Below are 19897 nucleotides of genomic sequence, written 5' to 3'. Positions count from 1 at the left end.
TTCTTGAATGTAGAATCTACCTTGATCTATATAGATTTTGTACGTGAAAACTGTAGCGTTCTATTACTCTGTAGACAGAATCGATTGGCACCTATCTAAATCAAGTCACTGGGCTGATGAGCTTCACAATTTTTTATGTTCACACAATATGGCGGAGATTCAATCGAAAATTCGCCAAAACAATTCCAACAACACCCTGCTCAATCTTCGGAAGGTGATTTCACTTCAATATCTCTGCCCCCTACACCCCCCTCGAGCCACCCCTTTCCGTTCCGCCAGCTTTTCCATCCATTTTGTCTTATTTCACAAAGTGATCTATTCCAAGAGTTTTCATTTGGTCGGGAGCTTTTTGGTGGTGGAGTTTTTTCGCGCTTTCATCCCTAAGGGAAAACGGGTGTGCGACACGGCAGGTTGAACGTTATTTATGGGTGCTTTTCCACTTCGAACTAGCTGTCGCAAAAAGGCGCACGACGTATAAAACACGTATCGAGTCGGATGTCAGAGACGATACTCTAATCCAGCGACTTTTGATCTATCGGCGGAAAGGAAACGGGTTTTGGTGCTTTTGTAATTTGCGGCCAGATGGATTTTTCACAGAGAGAGGTGCGTTGCAACTTTTTACAGTGAAACTGTTTCGATTCAAGGTTTAGGGGTGCCCCAGAAACGCCTCCTGGGGCCCTCTCCATTTAGCTTCTACACCAATATATCTTCAATCAGTAGGATTCAAACTATACTGGGTATTAACGGTACCGAAGCCACGATTTGAAACATAAAGATGACATATAAATCTGAACAGAAAATCTCAATTCCATTTTACTGCTTGAAAAGCATAGTTTGTCCAAAAAGGCACTTTCTAGCTAGTCTTTCGACACGGATAGGTCTGGCACGGGGTCTGCGTGCACATTTGTCCAAATCTTCTTGTTTTGGGACAAAAAATATGTCTAAATGTTCACTAAAATTATAAAAGTGAGCCTTGGAAGACTATGGACAATTTTGAGGCATAGATAGACTCAATATGTGACGTGATTAGCTCAATATGTAACGTGATCAATATGTAACGTGATCCGACTCAATATGTAACGTGATCAGACTAAATATGTAACGTGATCAGACTCAATATGTAACGTTATAGACTCAATATGTAACATGATAGACTCAATATGTAACGTGATCAGCTCAATATGTAACGTGATCAGACTCAATATGTAACTTGGTCAGACGCAATATGTAACGATCAGACTCAATATGTAACGTGAACAGACTCAATATGTAACGTTATAGACTCAATATGTAACATGATAGACTCAATATGTAACGTGATCAGCTCAATATGTAACGTGATCAGACTTAATATGTAACTTGATCAATATGTAACGTGATCAGTATGTAACGATCAGACTCAATATGTAACGTGATCAGACTCAATATGTAACGTGATCAGACTCAATATGTAACGATCAGACTCAATATGTAACGTGATCAGACTCAATATGTAACGTTATAGACTCAATATGTAACATGATAGACTCAATATGTAACGTGATCAGCTCAATATGTAACGTGATCAGACTCAATATGTAACTTGGTCAGACGCAATATGTAACGTGATCAGACTCACTATGTAACGATCATACTCAATATGTAACGTGATCAGACTCAATATATAACGATCAGACTCAATATGTAACGTGATCAGCTTGCTTTTTCATCTCTGGTCCGAAAACCACACATAATCAGATTCTTTCGACATATTACGACGCGAAGAAAATCACTCGTATTGTCGACTGTATGCTTGGATAACTTACCTCCCGGATCATCCTCGATCTCAGAAGCTTCAATTTGGGTTAGAAAATATTCCTCCAATATACTCCCCTTCTCTATCCCTCCATTTCCCCATCCGAATTTCCCATTTTCAAATCAGTATTTCAAGTCATTTTCTAAAAGCATGTTCATGGTCTCGGTCACCATTTCCTCCACAGATTCCTGGGAGGAATCATTGAAAAGAACCAAGAAACATGAAACAGTCATACCAAGCTAGATCAGGTGAGCAAGGTGGAGAGATCAAGCTGGACAATGAGCTCCAACAATCAAGGAGCATCACAATAGATCTGAGAAGGTCGCAGTGAATCTGGCCAAGGGCCAGCTCTCCGACAATCTAATTTAATCTGAAGTGGATGGTCCAATACAGGGTTTTCTGGTGAGGCACCCACAAGTGGTTCTTCTACAAATCTGGTAATCCACATAAAGAATTCCATCGATGTGTGGATCATCTTCGATGTCTTCTTTCCTTTTTTATGAAACCATCCAACCACTTAGAAACTCGTGCATATGAGATAAATTCAACCACATTCTCTCTGATAAAGTAGAGGCAAACTTGAAAATGCTGTGAATCAAATTATCTCCAAGAACAATTCGTTCACTCGTAAGAGAGAATAGGTCTGTCTGCGGATTTAGAGAGTTCCACTAAAAATTTCACGTTGCTCAATTAAAACACCCAATTTTTCGACAAGTGCGGCTTGTACGAGCCCAACTGAGCAAACTAGTGTCGTTCAACAGGCTGAAATGTTTAACTAAAGAAGAGATAATTGTTGTAGAGTTTAATGTATGCTTGAGCAACTAGATGAAGTCAGGAAAAGGATCGGTGCAATTAGTGAAACATCACAGGAATTGAAATTGGCTGTATCTGGAAGGGAGGAATATAATGAATGGATTGTTGTGAATAGGGAAATACATCTACAAATTGAAAATGTAGCAAGATGAAAGTGAAGAAGAATGAAAATATAATGAAGGGCCTTCCAATTTATAAGTAAGTCGATGAGCAACCACACTCAAACACTTTGTGGCGAAAAAAATCTAAGGTAGAGTTTTTTACTGTCACCATTTACGTGGACCCAATGATTTGCCAGACTCTTATCCTGAACGTGTCCCCCAAAAAAACCCTTGTCGCGAAACGACCGAGTAAAATCTCTCGCTGCTTTTTGTAATTTTCCTCGCCCCTGAACCTCACCTTGGGAATTTTCGTTCCAGCCCGTATCATCATCATTTTTCACAGCTTCAAGCCATTACCGTTTGGAGACATTGTCTTGCCTTCTTTCCTGTGTGCAGGTTAATGCTGCCCTGTGATAAATTGTCGTCGTCGAGCAGGGAAAACGCGTCGGTGCCCTTATCAGACGAATGCTGGAATTGCTAGGCGGCCGGTCACGTTGCTGAGACGCCGAAGGCAGAGCCGGACTGGAGATTTGGTCACGTAATTTTTTTGATATTGATGGCAGCCAAAAAGACGTGATTATTCACAGTATACTTCTGAAGAAATTTTCTTTTTTTCTGAACGTAATTTTTAGATATTAACTTGGCGAGGTTTGGTGATCCAAATGATATTTTTAAATGTTCATTGGTTGGAAACGGGATAAAAAATTTTGTAGATGAACAATTTAGTTCTTGCCACCGTTTCGAGCTTTATTAGATCCATCATCACGGTTCTACAATAAAATAATTTCATAAGGAAACACTATACATGCCAATACCTACGTGTTGCGAATTTATATAGTTTTAACTAATCTCGTATTTTGTTGAAAAGATAACCTACCAAAACCTGAATAATAATTTGTTGAATTGTCAGCGAATTCTTCTTGAATAATTATTTTATTACCTGATTCCTAAAACAAGCTCATTGAAAGTGATATTTCTGTAAAATATTCATGTGATGGAATTTGTTCAAGACTAGTGTATTAAATTTGAGGATTTGCTGAAAAGAATACGAAAAAGGACATGACGTCACACTGAATCCAATACGGTGGACCGCTAAAAAAGTGGACCAGTTACTTTTTATGCACACCTATATGAGAAATAAAATGATGTCACTCCAAATCCAATATGCTGGACCAGGTTTTTGCACTCACATAACATGGATATCAAATGAAAGGGCTCATGAAAAGATCAAAAGAAGATGGCCGCCATATCAATTTTGAAGAGCATTTGAAGAGCATGCAACATCAATTTATAATTATATATAATTTATACGATATGAACACTATTCACTGGATTCATCAAATCAATATGTAACTTGATCATGAGGAGTCTAAGAAAAAACATTCGTAGTTTTATAAAACAGTTGAATCTCGCTTCAAGTTCTCAAGTCGTATAATTTCTGTAATGCAATAAATTGATGAGGTTGATTCGATTCAAAGTTTATTTCCTTCTTTGTAGAGCTAGCTTATGAAAGCTAATACCCAAAAATATTTTTTTACTATTTATTTATTAAACATGTAATCGAAAGTTTGGTTATCAACTTGAACCTTATAAAAAATTTGAATCCGATACAGTGGAGATTCAGTTACACAAAAATGTTGCAATGTGTGTAGGAGAAGTAACGTGACATTTTTTTTGTAATATTTATATGTGATGGAAAAGCTAATATGGCTAATATAATATGGCCATATTACTATACGGCTATATACGGTTATATATGCTATATATGGATATACGGAAATCCGTGGCTATGTATTGCTGATATAACATGGCTAATACAATGTGGCTACTAGAAGTGGGTACCAAAATGTGTTTTTACCACTAATTTATTGGGCATGGAATCAAAAGTTGGTTATCAACTTAAACCTTATGAGAATATTGGATCTAATGCAGTAGGGATTCAGTACCACCAAAATGTTTTGTAGGAGAGTTGTTATAATTTTTTTATGTAATATATATATGTGATGGAATGGCTAATAGAGCTGATATAATGTGGATTCACGCCTAAATATACAGCTATGTATGGCTATATATGGATATATGGCTATATACGTATACATGGCTATATACATATATATGGCTACATGTAGCTAATATAATATGGCTGATATAATATGGCTAATATAATATGGCTATATAATATGTCTGATATAATATGGCTAATATAATATGGCTATATAATATGTCTGATATAATATGGCTAATATAATATGGCTGATATAATATGGCTGATATAATATGGCTAATATAATATGGCTAATATAATATGGCTATATAATATGGCTAGTATAATATGGCTGATATAATATGGCTATAATATAATACGGCTCACAAAAGCTTGCACCAAAAATATATTTTTTCACTATTGGTTGGTTAATAACTTGTACTTTGAATCTAATGCACTAGAAACTGTGATATTCTCACTGAACAGTTCATAGAACAATATCACGTATTTCGCTATGAAATAACTTTCTCAGGGGTGTTCATACTGGATGTTGTGGTTCATCTTGACTTTTTGAGTTCTTCCTTTTTGGCGTAATCCAACGTGACAACAATCAATGTCCTCTGCGCCTCAATCGAGCCATTTCTCTGTATCCAAAGTCGGCCGGTAATGTGACTTTCTTTTCTCCTCCTTCTCGGCGTCGGCAATTTACGAGTGAGCGTCATTGTCGTCGGATGCCGGCGGCGAACGGCTCTCCAAGGAGTAATATCAGGGCACCTAATAGCCTCCCGAATAGCCTCCGAAACACCTTTTTAATGAACTATTGTAGCAGGAAATGAAAATAGGGAACGCTGGAACAATAACGATTTTCGCTCTCTCTCTCTCTGACGTCCCGCAGCTGCATACGTGAACCGTTATCTTTGGCTGATTACAACCCTTCCTCCGGGATATTGTACGCAGCTATCCTCCGGGGGGCCGTCCTCTGCGTGTCGGGACGTCTATTAAGAAACTGATTTCGTAATTAGTCAAATGGCCGTTTCCTGGTCTTGATGGTTGATTGCGTAGTTCTGCCGGGCCGGGTTCATTGTAGTCCATTTACTCCAGCACCGGAGTAATAAATCATGAAAATTTCCTGAATTGCAATGATACAAATTGTGTGAAAGAGAATAATGTAAAAATAACATTCCATAGAAGCGTCTCCCGTATGATAGTCATAAACACATAATATAATTGGCCCAGGTTTGTGTTTAATAAACCCTACAAAAAACAAATGAAACAGAACACAGAGTCAGATATTACAAATGTAATACGCATATATACAGACGGCTCAAAAACCAAAGAAGGCTCAGGGTGTGAAACGTACTCCAGATCAGTAAGACTAAGGATTAAGTGGGGAACGGGAAAAATACCAGCGTGGTTCAAATAGCACTGGCTGGTATCTCAATAGCTACAAAAAATAACCAAGAAAGTACCTAATATCCGGCAAAAACATAACAATCTGCACTGATGGTAGATAAGTCCTATTAGCCTTGAACAGACAACGTGTTACCTCGGGGCTAGTACTAGAGTGCCACAAAGATTCAGCCAAAGCCTCGATAGATAACAACAATATCCTAAGGTGGGTTTAAAGGGCACGACATGAGTTAAGGTAATCGCATTGCCTTCTCTTCAGTCAAGGAAGCGATTGAACTAAGAAATTTAGGATCCACTGGCACGTACGGGGCCTGATGACTTCGACAATTGTGGAACTAACCAAATGTTACATCCATGCTCAATCCCTAAAGAGATGGAATGAAATCAAAGGAAGGAAATAAAGGAGATATCTCCCAGCGACCTGTCCACCTTCCTGGAAAGGACATGATGGACTATGACCTAGGAGGAGAACTCCTCGGGAGGATGTAAAATGGGTCACATGTGGTCTGGGTCTAAACTCATCCTCCCTACTCTACAGATACAGATACAGAAAAGCATAATGAGTATATAATCCATTTTATATGAAATCAAAAACATGATTTTTTTGGCATTTTGGAAATGATGTTTTCATTATGGCAAAATGAGTTTTACAAGCGGAAAAAATCTGTACATAATATTCCAAAATATCAGATGACGGTCATAAATAGATAATTCATAGGTCGTTTATAAAGACTCATAATTAATTATTGGTCTTATAACGTTAAAAATGACTTTTCAAAATAACAAGTAAACATTCTGAATGATACCTGAAAGTGTGTAACAATTTGAAACTTCAAATAAAAAAACTTATGCAGCATTCATAACATTATATATTGAGATGAATTGTGCATTTCTGTTTTTTGTCAAGTTTTTAGCATAACAAACATCCTCAATTATGTGTCTTGACTATAATTCAGCATGAACATTATAATTGTCTTTGCATAATTCCTAAGCTTCGAATTCCACTTTACATTTCATTCATAAACATTGTTGAAGGTTAGATGCATTTATTTACCTTTTGATGTCAGATGAATAGAAGTTAGATTCCGTCCAACAGAATGTTACCATTATACCCAGGTACGCTTTGTTGTTACTAACATCTAACCTCATGACGCTTTGTTATGATAAACAATCAGAGGATAATATATTTCATAAGAAGTATATTATTGAGATATTTTCCTTATATGTATAAATTCTTCATTGCATGTCACAATTAGTCATTTCAAACGTAATTACCATTAGTTGGTTAGGATAGACACAATTCAACAGGTGGCTGCCCTGACTATCTTATGACAGGCCATGACTTTCATTCGATTTCCGAGATGCGCTAAAAGCAAATTTCGATTTCAATTGTTTTTTCTTAATAGTAAATTATTAAGTCCGGTCAGATTTGAAAAAGGCGTTTTTTTCCGAGGTGAGATTTCACGAGGAAGGCTGTATGGCAATTTCTGATTTGATTTCTAATTAATATCTACAATAAAAGTTTTGGAGATTGATATTTCACTTTTCTAAAAGTTACACTTGCAGATCGGTTGGCTTTTTTAGAGATGATTTAAGGTTTAAGATACCTAAATTTCTTTCCTGATTTGTGAGAAGGGTACGCCATTTGCCATTTTGTTAGGCTCATGAGGTGTAGATGGGATTTTGGTTTACTATCAATATAGATGGTTACATTTAGAGACCAGTTACTCAGTATTCCTGCTGGTTAGGTAAGATCTATTCATTAATTATAACTCCAGGATCAAAAGAATTATTTATATTAAGAGAAGATAATACTTACCACTCAACATTTAAATTTTGAAATATATAATCATCAGCAATATGATATTGAAAGAAATTAACATGTGAATTCATGTATTGGCCAATATAAAGGGGATGTAAATGAAAAGTACAGATCAATAGAAAGTAAATCATTGAAATATCCCTTAAAGGAAGTAGTGGTATTGTACATACATTTTTATTGTTGGTACCTCATTATATAACCGTACAGTTCAACAGGTCTTTCAATCATTTTTGTTATTTCTCTGTTTTTGTCTGTGAATAGAGTGGCGCCCTTTCGAAGAGCACCCACATTTTAATGAACCCATGTCTCGCTCCCTAACACCAGAGCTGCCGTGCCTATAACACTAACATTCAAAACGCACAACAACAAGTTTAAATTAAAATGGAGTTATAGTCTTTTGCATTTTTGAAATGATGTCTTCAGTATGAACCTACAATAACGTTTCTTTGGATTACTGATAACTTTCATCTTCAGGTATTTATTTGTTATCAGTTCGTAATGATATGAAACAAAACATTATTTCTCTCATGTCTTCAATTCATTGATTAAAAAATAAATACGCATTTTCATTATTGAAAAAATACGTGGTATGACACATATTTATGTTGTAACAGAAAAACAGATTTTAAACAGACTTCAAACAGACAGAACAGATTCACTTCATTTTAACGGAAGGATCCAACTTTTTCACATTGAAACTCAAATGTTTATGACCAGCTGCCAATAAATTGATTGAGCAATCCCCCTCTCACGTAGCGAGAAATATATTCATTTCAAAACCAGCTGAATTTCTTCAAAGACATAATATTTTTAAGTTTAAGAAGGAAGCATAGAAACGAATGTTTTGAGATGCCATTTTTGGTAATCTACATAAACTCTGATCCTGTTTTCAACGACTCTGAAGTAGCAAATTCTGTAATATTTTAGAAACGTTTTCTGGATCAATTCAAGATTATTTTTTGTTCCACTTCTGATATTCTTCATAGAAAGGGGGTCCTTAGTGTTAACGTTAAAAAATACACCTTACGACTGATAACTTTGGCATCAAAAATATTTTCGAACGTCACGATTGATGGAAAATTCCGTGTTTTTCTTGGTCGTTTCTGGGAAATAACTTGATAGCCGCCGGCAAACATTCAAGCGAGCGGAACTGAGCTCGCCGCCCTCAGTAGCGGCCATTTCTTCAGCCGAGCAAGCTAATCACCCCTCTAAGACTCGTAAAGAGGTTCAAAATGACCAGCAAGGCAGTATGGAACGGTGTAATGGATGTGGTGGCAACAACTGAGAATCCATTGTAAAAACTGTAGAGAATGTTAGATACGACATTTTTTTCCAAAAATCCCAACTTGTTCTAAAACTGAAATGCAATGAAAAACACACATACACTGTAGATGTTGATGTATTGTTGCGAATATGGGGAATGGGCAAGTGCGGCCCTAATATTTAATAGAAACTTGCTGATAAAATTCATTTCGATTTTAATTATGGAAGGTTTACAAAACCGCGATATTCGCTATGTAATAGCTTCCTGAAGCAGGATTTGATTAACTACGTTCACATTGAAACATTTTATATTCCAAAAACATTACTTTCCTCTACGGTCCAATCAAATAAGCAATGGGGAATGTTCCTCCTGACGAAAATCAAGTAGTATTCATAGAAGAGCTCTAAAACAACGCATTTCAAACTTATCATTTCAACCTTTTTCTTTAAAAAATTATTTAAATACTTAAAAAAGAGGAGTGAAATAATGCATTCAACATTCAAAGGGATTCGTTTCTATTTCACCATTTGGCAACATCGGTTATAGCTAGTAAAGGACAATGAATCTGTTACCTGTATGAGACAAACAAAGATGACATATTTCAGAGGCGTGCTGTTCTGTTTACTTCTGTTCCGAGTTCCGAGACATTCTGTGATATATGACATTTTGTGCACCTAACCTATCTTTCTCTATATGAATAAATAACAAAACAACTGTTGTTTATGTGGTTTGTGGAGATGGTATTGAACTATAAATTATATTTTGCCTTAATTGTTGATTTATAAAGATAATTTTCCTTTTTTAAAGTAGAATATCTAGGTACGTATAAATTATTTCAACTTGATATAGGCGCTGTTGCCAATATGTGAATTAGAAACAAATCCCTTTAACAATTGAAACCCAACATTTGAAACATCAAATTGAATACTTTTCGAAGTGAATTTGAAAAACTCAGGAATTTAACTCAACTTTATTTTGTTCAAACTTGCATTTGCTGTAATAACCCAAATTGAGGAACATTTCCCATTGTAGTCTATATTAAACTAGCAGAAAAGGGCGCAAAAGGGCGCTGAACTAGCAAAAGCAGGTTAATCAAGGAGGAAAAACTTATTAACCAGTGGAATTATGTGAAAGCAGAACAATAAATTGATAAATAACACATAGTAACTATTCTAGGCCTGATTATCTGGTAAGAAAATAATAAGTAGCAGGGATCTATTCAACTCAGTTTGGTCGTTGATTGTAAACTGGAAATTTCTGCAAACATTGATTCCCATACTTTCTAGAAGGTCAAGTTTCAGACTTGTGTTATGAAATATGTTTAAAATATGTTTAAAATTTGTTTTTTCCGTTGACCAGGTATCGCACCCCTACGAACGACAACCCTCAGAAGTCGAAACTGGTGCGAGCTGAGGACTAACGAGGTCTTACCTTTTAACGTGTTATTCCTAACACGGGTTGGACGATAGCAAGTGAAAATCGAGCGTTCAGCCTGGGGCTTGAACCATCGACTCACTCATCGGCCGATTGACTGAGTGAACAAAACACCCACGTCGAACCGCCCGGCTACCGACCGATGAAAGGTTTCCAATTGATTTTCCTATTTTCTTTTATGCGCGCTTCAAATATTCTTTCAGTTTGACTTATGTTACATATCGAACATGAACCGCACGACAATTATAACCTCCTGCTCTTGCTGACTCCATACTCTTGTCTTTATTTTTAATATGCATACTCAAATTGCTATTGGTTTCGAATGCTATATTTACATCTTCATTTTATAGGAAATTACAAAGCTTCGAACTAGGTTGGCTCAAATATATCGGTCTGTGGATCGTGCTGCTGAATGCTATAATTCTCAAGATGGGATCCACCACTTCTAGAAATATACTCCATACAGATATGAGTGTTGGGTTGTCCATGAATTCCTTGCCTCAGTGAACCAGCTCCTCTGACACAAAAACTGATCATTCATTGCATTGCTTGAAGCTACGATCTCTATTATAGAAACCCTGTAATCTATGCTTTGTTGAAGCAGCTTTTCCAGTCTCCTCTTCGAAGGTACATACATGTTTCCTCTGGGTATATCTCCTCAATACTCTTCAAGTTTCTCATTGACCCACGTCAGAGCTGGTGACGTATTTTGGTACTCACAGCTGGTCAAGATCAGATTCTTATTTTTTAGTGACTGTAATGTCCGAGTTCCCATCATAGACCCAGGTTTCTCCTACCTGATAACTACTCAGTTCCTCACGGTATTCCCAGATCAAGATCGACACCATTTTTGGGTTCATTAGTGCTTCAATTGCAATATTATTCAGCAGCTCAATTTTGACGAGTCCTCAAATCAATATTACCTATCCTTATCACTTTTTCAAAGTATTTTAGAAACATATGGAGAGTATACACTATAAAGGCGAGTTGGCTGTCCTTGTGCATCTTTCACTGCCTGAACAACTGTGCATGCTGTTTTTGGCGAGTGCATTTGCTTGGGATGTGGGGGTTGAGTAAATCGGCCATCGGATGCCTGCTTCCAAGTAGCCCCGCTGGATACGGGAATGACAGAATCACTTGTGGTTCTATTATTCCCTAACTGAATGGCATCTCAACGATGGGTTGATCCTAAGGTGTGTCTATCCGTACCGAGAGGATGAATGACACTGAGCCTATCAGCTGTCTCTACGGAACCTTCGAGATACTGGGCGTCCTCTCGTCGTAGCATCATCGCCTTGTCACGGTAATTCGGGGCTCAGCCGTGATTGACCTGCTTTCCCTAGCTACTCGGGGGACTTTTATAGACAGAGTAAACTTAAAAATTCTTTTACAGTGGAGATGATGTCGGTCTTACGATTCCAACTGACCTACCCGTGAATTTAGATCAGGAGCGAGAGCTACTCAACTTTCCAACTCCTGATCCAATGACTGAACCTTAAAAAAAGGTTCGTTGGTGCAGCCAGGAAACGACTGAGTTGTCTCCTCAGGAGCGGGGTGCCTTATGGAATCGCCTTGCACCAAATTCTTGAGCGGCGTACGCAGAATCAGTCTCAGGTGATGATTCACCAAAAACCAGAGGCGAAAAAGTCCTGCACGGTTGAATCTAAGGCATCGTCACTATAATTTTAATAGGCCCAAAATCGGATCCTTGGTGTGCATTGATGTACGTGGTAAAATCGAATTATCCGAGTTTTATTTGGAATTGTCAAAAATCCCGCAGACTGAAGCTGGCGCATCGCTGGTAACCACGTACCTTCCGTCAAGCAGTCTCCGGATGGAAGACTGCCACCGACAAATGCCATAAATCGTGTACCGACATAATGGCATTACAAAAATCGATGACAATAAACGCTTGCGCCCCACGCAAGCTATGTGGCGAACGCCATTTCCAGCCGTAATCTCATTTGCGCGCTGCCGGGGGACGGAATCTAATTAGCGCGGGAAGCTGATCGGTAATTACGGCGATTAATCAATCCGGTCCCATCCCGGAAAAGCTTCTTCTCACATCGCTGCGATAGGCCCGCGTGGCAGCTCGTATGCCCGTCGAAAACGATACTCAAAATCGCGCGACAGAAGTGGGTCTGACTGGGAAATTGCTGGGTGGTTGGTTTAGGGAGCACCGCCCCGACAGTTGTGCCAAGAAATACTCGCATCAACTTAAAAAAACGGTTGTTTGGGAATTATCCTTTGGCTAGATATGATTAGAAGTCAAAAAGTATTGAATTTGTATACGGAGGGTCCACTAATGGGTCTCAAAACACTTTACCTAAAAATAGTAATATGGGGAGCCATAACTTCTCACTTAGAAACCTATATAGAGGTTGAGCAATCTCACAATCCGTTAGAATCTTCCATAGTATATTTTCATACATTCAAAATCGCTCCAACTTATACCCTCCCCACAGCTCTAATTATCGCATCGTGAAAAAATCCGCCCTTACCCACCTGATCCATTAGCCGACATCGGTTCTTCGCGCAGTTTCTTCCGGACGCAACGGAAAGATTCGGTAATTACATTTGCGAGGCGGAGTTGTAAGCGAGCTATGCAGATCACATTTTAATGCAATTCCATCCATTATGCCGGCAAAACCATTACCACCCGCCCCCGATGCAATTTGAATTGAACGACGCTCCTCCAGAGTGTTTTCGAAAAGCTATCTGCTTTATTCGGGTTAACAAAGGGTAAGGTCTTGACGACATTACGCCTAACAAAAACGTACACCGCGAAACGCAGTTAGCCGTGGATGGAGTAGCTATCGATACGCTGGGGATGGATGCCGATGTGTTTCTTTTGTTTGGGCAAAAAGCGGAGTGATTTCCATTATCACGAACCCCTGTATATTAGTAGGGAAGACGTTCGACATTATAGAAATGCCGGTTCATTCGATAAATCGAAAGGATTCGTAATTATCCTGTAATTGGTCCTTCGAGCCGGATCCAAAATCGCAACATCGACTTCTATCAATGACAATAACGAGTGCATCTTCTCCGCTCGTTTGGTTTTTCGCTCTTGACATTTATCGTTGAAAACATTCCAACCCGTCGGCGTTCATAGAGTTACATTCTTTCAATCCCAACTGGACACAATACCGTGTTATCTTGAGCCATTGTGATGTTCGGGACGGGCGAAAAAAATCCGATGGAAATTAAAGAAAAAAAGCGAACGCATAGAATTTCTGGCACATCGAAGTCGGCATCTTAAACGTGCGATTTGTATCAGAGAGGACGACATCGGCCACGTCATTGTTCGCCTGTCTTACGGCCATTTCGGCCACGTAATTAATGGCACCTTTCGGATGAGGCTCGACCTGTGGGAACATTCCGATGGAGCGAGAGGGACGGTGTCAGGTTTCCTAGACGGGATTTCTAGAGTGAGTGGAATTCGCGGCGTCGAAGTGACACGAAATTTGACGTCCGGCTCGAAGGACCAATTTATAATAAATCGGAGTTTTGACCTAAAAAACGACATGTATCTCGCGCAGTTCTTCCATCACCGACCCTTCGTTGGATAGAATACCGACCCTTCATGAAAGTAAATCAATTTCAAGTTTCGTTCGGGCATTTTTCTTCGGTTGTCGGATCTGATCACTTAATGGATCAGGTGGCTCTGTAGGCGCGCCTTTTCCATGTCACGACAATTAGAAAAGATTGCCAAGGCTTTTCGATTCGGAATTCGATATAGCTGGCAATCGTTCGGTTGCGGAACAGAAAACGTCTTGTAATAAGGCGTCTTTTGATCGGGAAAGTGACTGGGCGTTTCTATCTATATTTACTTAGGAGTTTGTTTCAGAGAGCGAATTAATGAAGGGGAACGTTGCTACGTTCATAGTTGGAACTTGAAAAAATGTGCTAATAACGGATGGTTTGATTGAAAAGAGATTTTTTCTGCTAATACTCAAATGAAGCAACGTTTTGATTGTGATTTGAGTTTTGAAATGACAGACTTTCAGCTATTATCAGAAAGTTCAAAAAATCAACACATACCGAAGAAATCATTTTTATTCATTATTATTTCAATTTTCATTTCGAGGAAGAACATTTCCACCTGATTTTGTATTTTGCACATCTCCATGAAAAATTATGTTCTTTCAATATCTCTGCCAGAAGGATTGCCATACAAAAATGGCGTACCGTTTCAATTCTGAGTAGCAATCTCGTTTTTCAGAATTACATTTAAAAAGTGGGGATGTCTTATGACTTTATCCGATGTGATCTTGTAGATTATTGTAAATCTGATATAATTGCACAATATTTATGATTTCTAGACTTAAATATCTTGGACTGAATCAAGTTGATCCAGGATTTTTATGTTCAGAACGATTTTTTCAAGGAACAAAATCGAACCAGTGTGAAACTATTATGGGAGAAAATGTTTCTTCTTGATCATCTTCCATGTAACATGTCACGACAAGGTTTTTTTTTAACAGTTGCGGGTGTGTGTCAAAAAATACATCGATTTTGAAATGATATGTTATGTAAGAGACGTACGTTTTTCATAGACGATCCGATGCATTACAATTCCTTTTCGCTTCGCGATTGTGTCCCAGTAACATTCATTACTACAGGCTTGCGAGAAATTATGACTGGCAATTATTTAAAATATTAGCGACTAGCAATTAAGCAGTGAATTCCACACGCTGCAAATCTGCCCCGCTAAAATTAATATCCTGTATATCGTACGATAAATTATTCGCCGGGAGTAAAACAAACTAAAATTAGGATTATTTCCAGTGGGCGGTGTCGACGGAAAAACGGACGTGGGGTGCACAATTATATTCGGAAAATGTACTTTTCCCGACGAATGCACGTAAATTGAACACGTGAAGGAAACGTGTTGTTTTTGTTTTTCCCAGTTTAACACGTGATATGATTCAAGAATTGTAGAAAACAATCTAACTTTGATTCATTCAAAACGTCATCTCAATGAAATTACAATGAATTTTGAGTGTCTCAACCATGAAATTAGTCCACGAAAAAGCTTCCTTCACATATCTATACTGAATAATTCTTGAGGTTTACTGAGAAATTGGTACATTTATAATGACCGAAGGGTCTGGAGAATGGCTCTAGAATAAATGAGAAACCGTTACGTGATATCATACTTTTAAGATGCTTTTGAAAGTCTAAAAATCGAGAAATGTGGAATGAGACTCATGAACAGAGGCACTCCAAATAATTCGACAAACTTCAAACAGTTAAGTTAATTTCTAAGTTATTCTATCCTATTTGTGAAGCACGAATTGACTATGTGAGTTTTTCAGCATTTTCAACCACCATTGTTGTCGACTCCTGCAAATTGCCCGACATAACAGTCCTCCACCAGCGAAATCTCCGAACTACCCCTATGAGGTCACGAGTACAGACATAAATCAGCATTGTAATAATTCCCAACCCTCAACCCCGGCATCCCCATACGGCAGCATTTGCACAAACTTCGTGAAGATCACGGGTCATTTGCCGCCGGTTTCCGAATAGCAAGAGCGTCGCCAAAAATCCATCATCTTGATGGAGAGAGCTAACCAATGAGCCGGCAAGCAACGTTTTCGTAATGACTCGACTCCTTCAACTCGTGTTGCGGGATTCTAAGACGGTTCAAACTGAAACACACTCGAGTTCGTTGATGGCATTATGGTCTGTTCACCGAACAGCTGTAGTTGTGAAAGAGAGTGATCTGCACATTATTTTTCACAGGCCCAGTCGATGGATTTTGGTACTCGACCATTCAGTTTTGATTGTTCTGTAGGAATCTGGAAGTTAGCTTTGTGTACACGTCAAGTCTACGCGATCACTCTTTCTGTTCGGTGAATTGACTAGTCTGTTCATCGAACCGATGGAGTTGTAAAAGAGCGCAACCTGTACAAGAATGTGATACATTATGATTCATTTTTTGAACCATACATTCAAGTTCTGTAATTGAACTAACAAGATATTTTATAAATGTGAGTGTTTCAATATTTTTTCTATTCGAGTAACAACTTCGAAGAAATTATTCAAATTGAGTCATTGTTGGATTCCTAAATGAATATGAGTGTTAGAATAGACTTTTGATGGTTCCATTGATTGCCGCAAACTAAATGGTGGACACTCATGTCTCGTTAGTTAGAGAAGCTATGGCTTATGCTGTAGACGACCCCTCATGTCCTCCGTTGAAAGATGAACAATATCTTCATCCAAATACCCCAGCAAGGTAAAGGGCGGTACTGATGTCTGAGGACATTCATGCCGCCATCCTAAAAATCAGTCTTGACCCTTTTATCTCTCTGACGAACACCAGTCGAAAGGGTAAGGGAGCCAGACTCCAACTTGTTCAAGCCAAGATGACACGAATAACAAACTTATGCCATACAATTGGAATGTTATCAACAAACTCCTCAAAGGAAAATAGACAGCTCGGTAGGAAAGCGATGAAGTCGTTAACTTTAACAAAATTCTGGCTTTGATAGTTCAAATTAATTCATGATTCAAAACTTTCCATTGCTCTGACAATTGAGGAACAGCAAAGATCAGTAAAGGTCCCGAAAAAATCATCATTCTTGTTGATTTCTGTAATATTTCCTCAACTAAAAATCAGATGAGTTCAAAGATATTTGATGAGTTGATACTATATTTTTTGTAACAGATGATCTAATTTGCAAAATGATCAGTATGATGTGTAAACATCAATATTTTCCGACTGGTCCTACCTACTCCCACCCTATTAAAAATAATACAAAGCGTACTCACCAATTATTTACTTGCAGTATCGTGAGTCCCGTGTCTTGCGCTAGCTGCTTTTTCTGGTCCTCCGAGGGGTACGGATGCTGCAACAAAACACCATTATCATCATCAGTCGAACGTCGTGCAAGTAAACATCATCATTATTATTATCGACGTCAATTAGGAAAAGCGCGCCGCTCGAAGAGTCAGCATTTTTGCCCGAAAGGGGGCGCGTTGCAAGTCGCTCACCGTAATTTACTCTAGAGGCGTTACCGCTCTAAAGTGACACGTGATTATGCTTGTTCGCCAGTGTCAGGGTGGTACGGCGACGTGCGAATGTCATCGTCCACCTAATGGACGGGTTTCGGACGGGAAAAGGTGCCCGAAAAGAGGTTGGGACGGGAAACTCTCACGGTACTCAAAAGCGCTCGTAATGATCTCTACAACTGCAACGGGGGTGATGACACGATGAGAACTGTAATGAGGGGGTGAGTGTGGGGGTGGTTGGAAAATAGCAAGTGAAGAATTCGCAAGAATTGATGAAAACAATAATTTCTCTTAGTGTGTGGAGAAGTGCCCTCTGTTTGAATGCCTTCTCCTCCTCCTCGACTGATTACACATTGATAATAATAAAGTTTTTAGAGTGATTCTTTCCTAGGAAAAAATGTCACCTAAGGAGGTCTCTAGCCCACTTTATATGCTATAGTAGGAATCACATTACGACAACCTAATCCATGTTCAAGACAAAAAACTACGTAAACTATCTGTCCAAATCAGATATCATTGCGATGACACTTCAATAGTACTCTGAAGTGACATTATATAAAATGGCAAATGGAAATTATCAGAAGAGTATACGCGAGTTCCAAAGTTACCTAAAGAATTTTTCACAGAAATCTTGTAGGCTGTCATTGCAGAGAGTATTCAGTTGGTTTTTGATAACAGGTTTTTGACAACAGTAACTACTGTAAAGCATGTTCCGTACGAAGAGTATTTTTTTGGGATCAAAATGAGGTTTCAAAACTACATTGAAATTTACAGTATCAACTGACTAGCCAGCCATTGAGAATGACTGATTCTTTGCTCTTGATAGCTTTTATCCTTCAACTACAAGGCGAGGATGAATCAGCCTTCTTATTTACGGTTATCCGCAGCTAGGATTGCGAACGTAAATCCCTCGTAGGTGATATGTGCACCCGGGGAGCATTAAAATCAGTCCAAGTGTGTGATCAAGACCTTCGCCCTCTTCAATTTTCTACCCGTTTCACATTTTCAATGTAGATACGCAAATAATGTGTGTGTGCCAGGAATCCCAGTATTATCGTAAAAATCACTATGCATCGGAGGCGGCAGAGCAAACAGAGGCGGCCCTGCTATCCGCATAAGGGTTATGCCGCCCCTGAGAGACACTCAAGATGGGGTTATCGGTCTCGCAGGAGCTCTTCGGAGGTGTGATGGGGAATGAATGGTCCGCGCTCGCTGTTTTTCACGGAATTACCGCCACAGATTCCGGTCGGCGGCTAATGGCGGATGCAGGAGGCTCTCCGGGGAGAGCCAGCGCATCGCCAGACATTGCTGCGACACACTAACAGTTATTAATGATTTTTCTTGCGAGGTCCCTACATGGATAACTGCGCCGAACTGGTCAGGAGATGCATCTGTAGTCATCGGAGAGCGATGTACTGGCAAGAAACAAGAGCGAGTGCTCTCATTGAATAATTTTATTTGATGATCAACGTTCTCCAGGAAAACTTCCCTACAGCATCATTGAAGAATGGTTAATGTTATGGAAAATGAGTATTTGCCAACTTTAGCGACCTGTGGCTGGAATTGCTCATAAAAGTCATCCAATAGGTATGGTAGACAGTCGACAATAGGGAGAGGATGTGCATTTGCTGCTATTCTTGTTCAATTAGGAAGCTCCAAAACGGGATTTATAATATCATTTGATTATCGTTCGCTCGTTCCGTGTTTTGAATTTATTAACGAAACTTGTACGGATGGCCTAAAAGAGATGGGTCGCTGAGCATATTGACCATGACCTACGTAATGATCTTGCACAACAGTTGAATAATTACAAGGCCTGGCTGTCAATATCTCGATGTTATATGTTTATTTTACAACTGCTGTGGTGGTCAAGAGGTATCAAGTGGCCATGTGACTGAATGTCGTTGTCGGCTTGAATATGAGTAGATATGGAGAAAAAAACTGAAGTAGTGTTCATTTACTTTGTACAGTGAAGCAGCTAGGAGAAAGAGCTCCCTAGCAGAAGTGAATGTTGCCGTAGTTCATTGTGATAGAGACACATTGAGAGTTCTATATCATTACTATTACTGATCACTCAATTAGCTTAGGAGTTTATCATGGAAAAGTCTCTCGACGTGTGCTTCGCTAACCAAGTCAGCATCCTCAGTTGAAGTTGAGGAAGAAATGAGCATGTCTCGTACTAAAACATCAACCAGTTTCGGAAAAGCTGGAGAATTTGCAGTACGCGATCATTCATCCTTGGAAAATCTCC

The 19897-nt window shown here is 38.8% G+C and overlaps 1 protein-coding gene across 4 annotated transcripts in view; it reads right to left on the bottom strand.

Moving 5' to 3' along the window:
* Nucleotides 1–19897, bottom strand: part of hth (Meis homeobox homothorax) — a 232104-nt gene that overhangs the window by 19312 nt on the left and 192895 nt on the right. For all 4 annotated transcript variants that reach the window (XM_023174510.2, XM_023174512.2, XM_074179586.1 and 1 more), the window contains one exon: nucleotides 17407–17483. In XM_023174510.2, the coding sequence (XP_023030278.2) occupies nucleotides 17407–17483 (77 nt within the window). The remainder of the gene's footprint in view (nucleotides 1–17406; nucleotides 17484–19897) is intronic.

This window comes from Leptinotarsa decemlineata, unplaced genomic scaffold (assembly GCF_025532065.1).
Source record: "Leptinotarsa decemlineata unplaced genomic scaffold, Ldec_3_MD MMD2_tig00026282_RagTag_RagTag, whole genome shotgun sequence".
Classification (NCBI taxonomy): Eukaryota; Metazoa; Arthropoda; class Insecta; order Coleoptera; family Chrysomelidae; genus Leptinotarsa; species Leptinotarsa decemlineata.
Note: the sequence above shows the minus strand (reverse complement) of the source record. Positions and strands in the feature narration are given on the sequence as shown.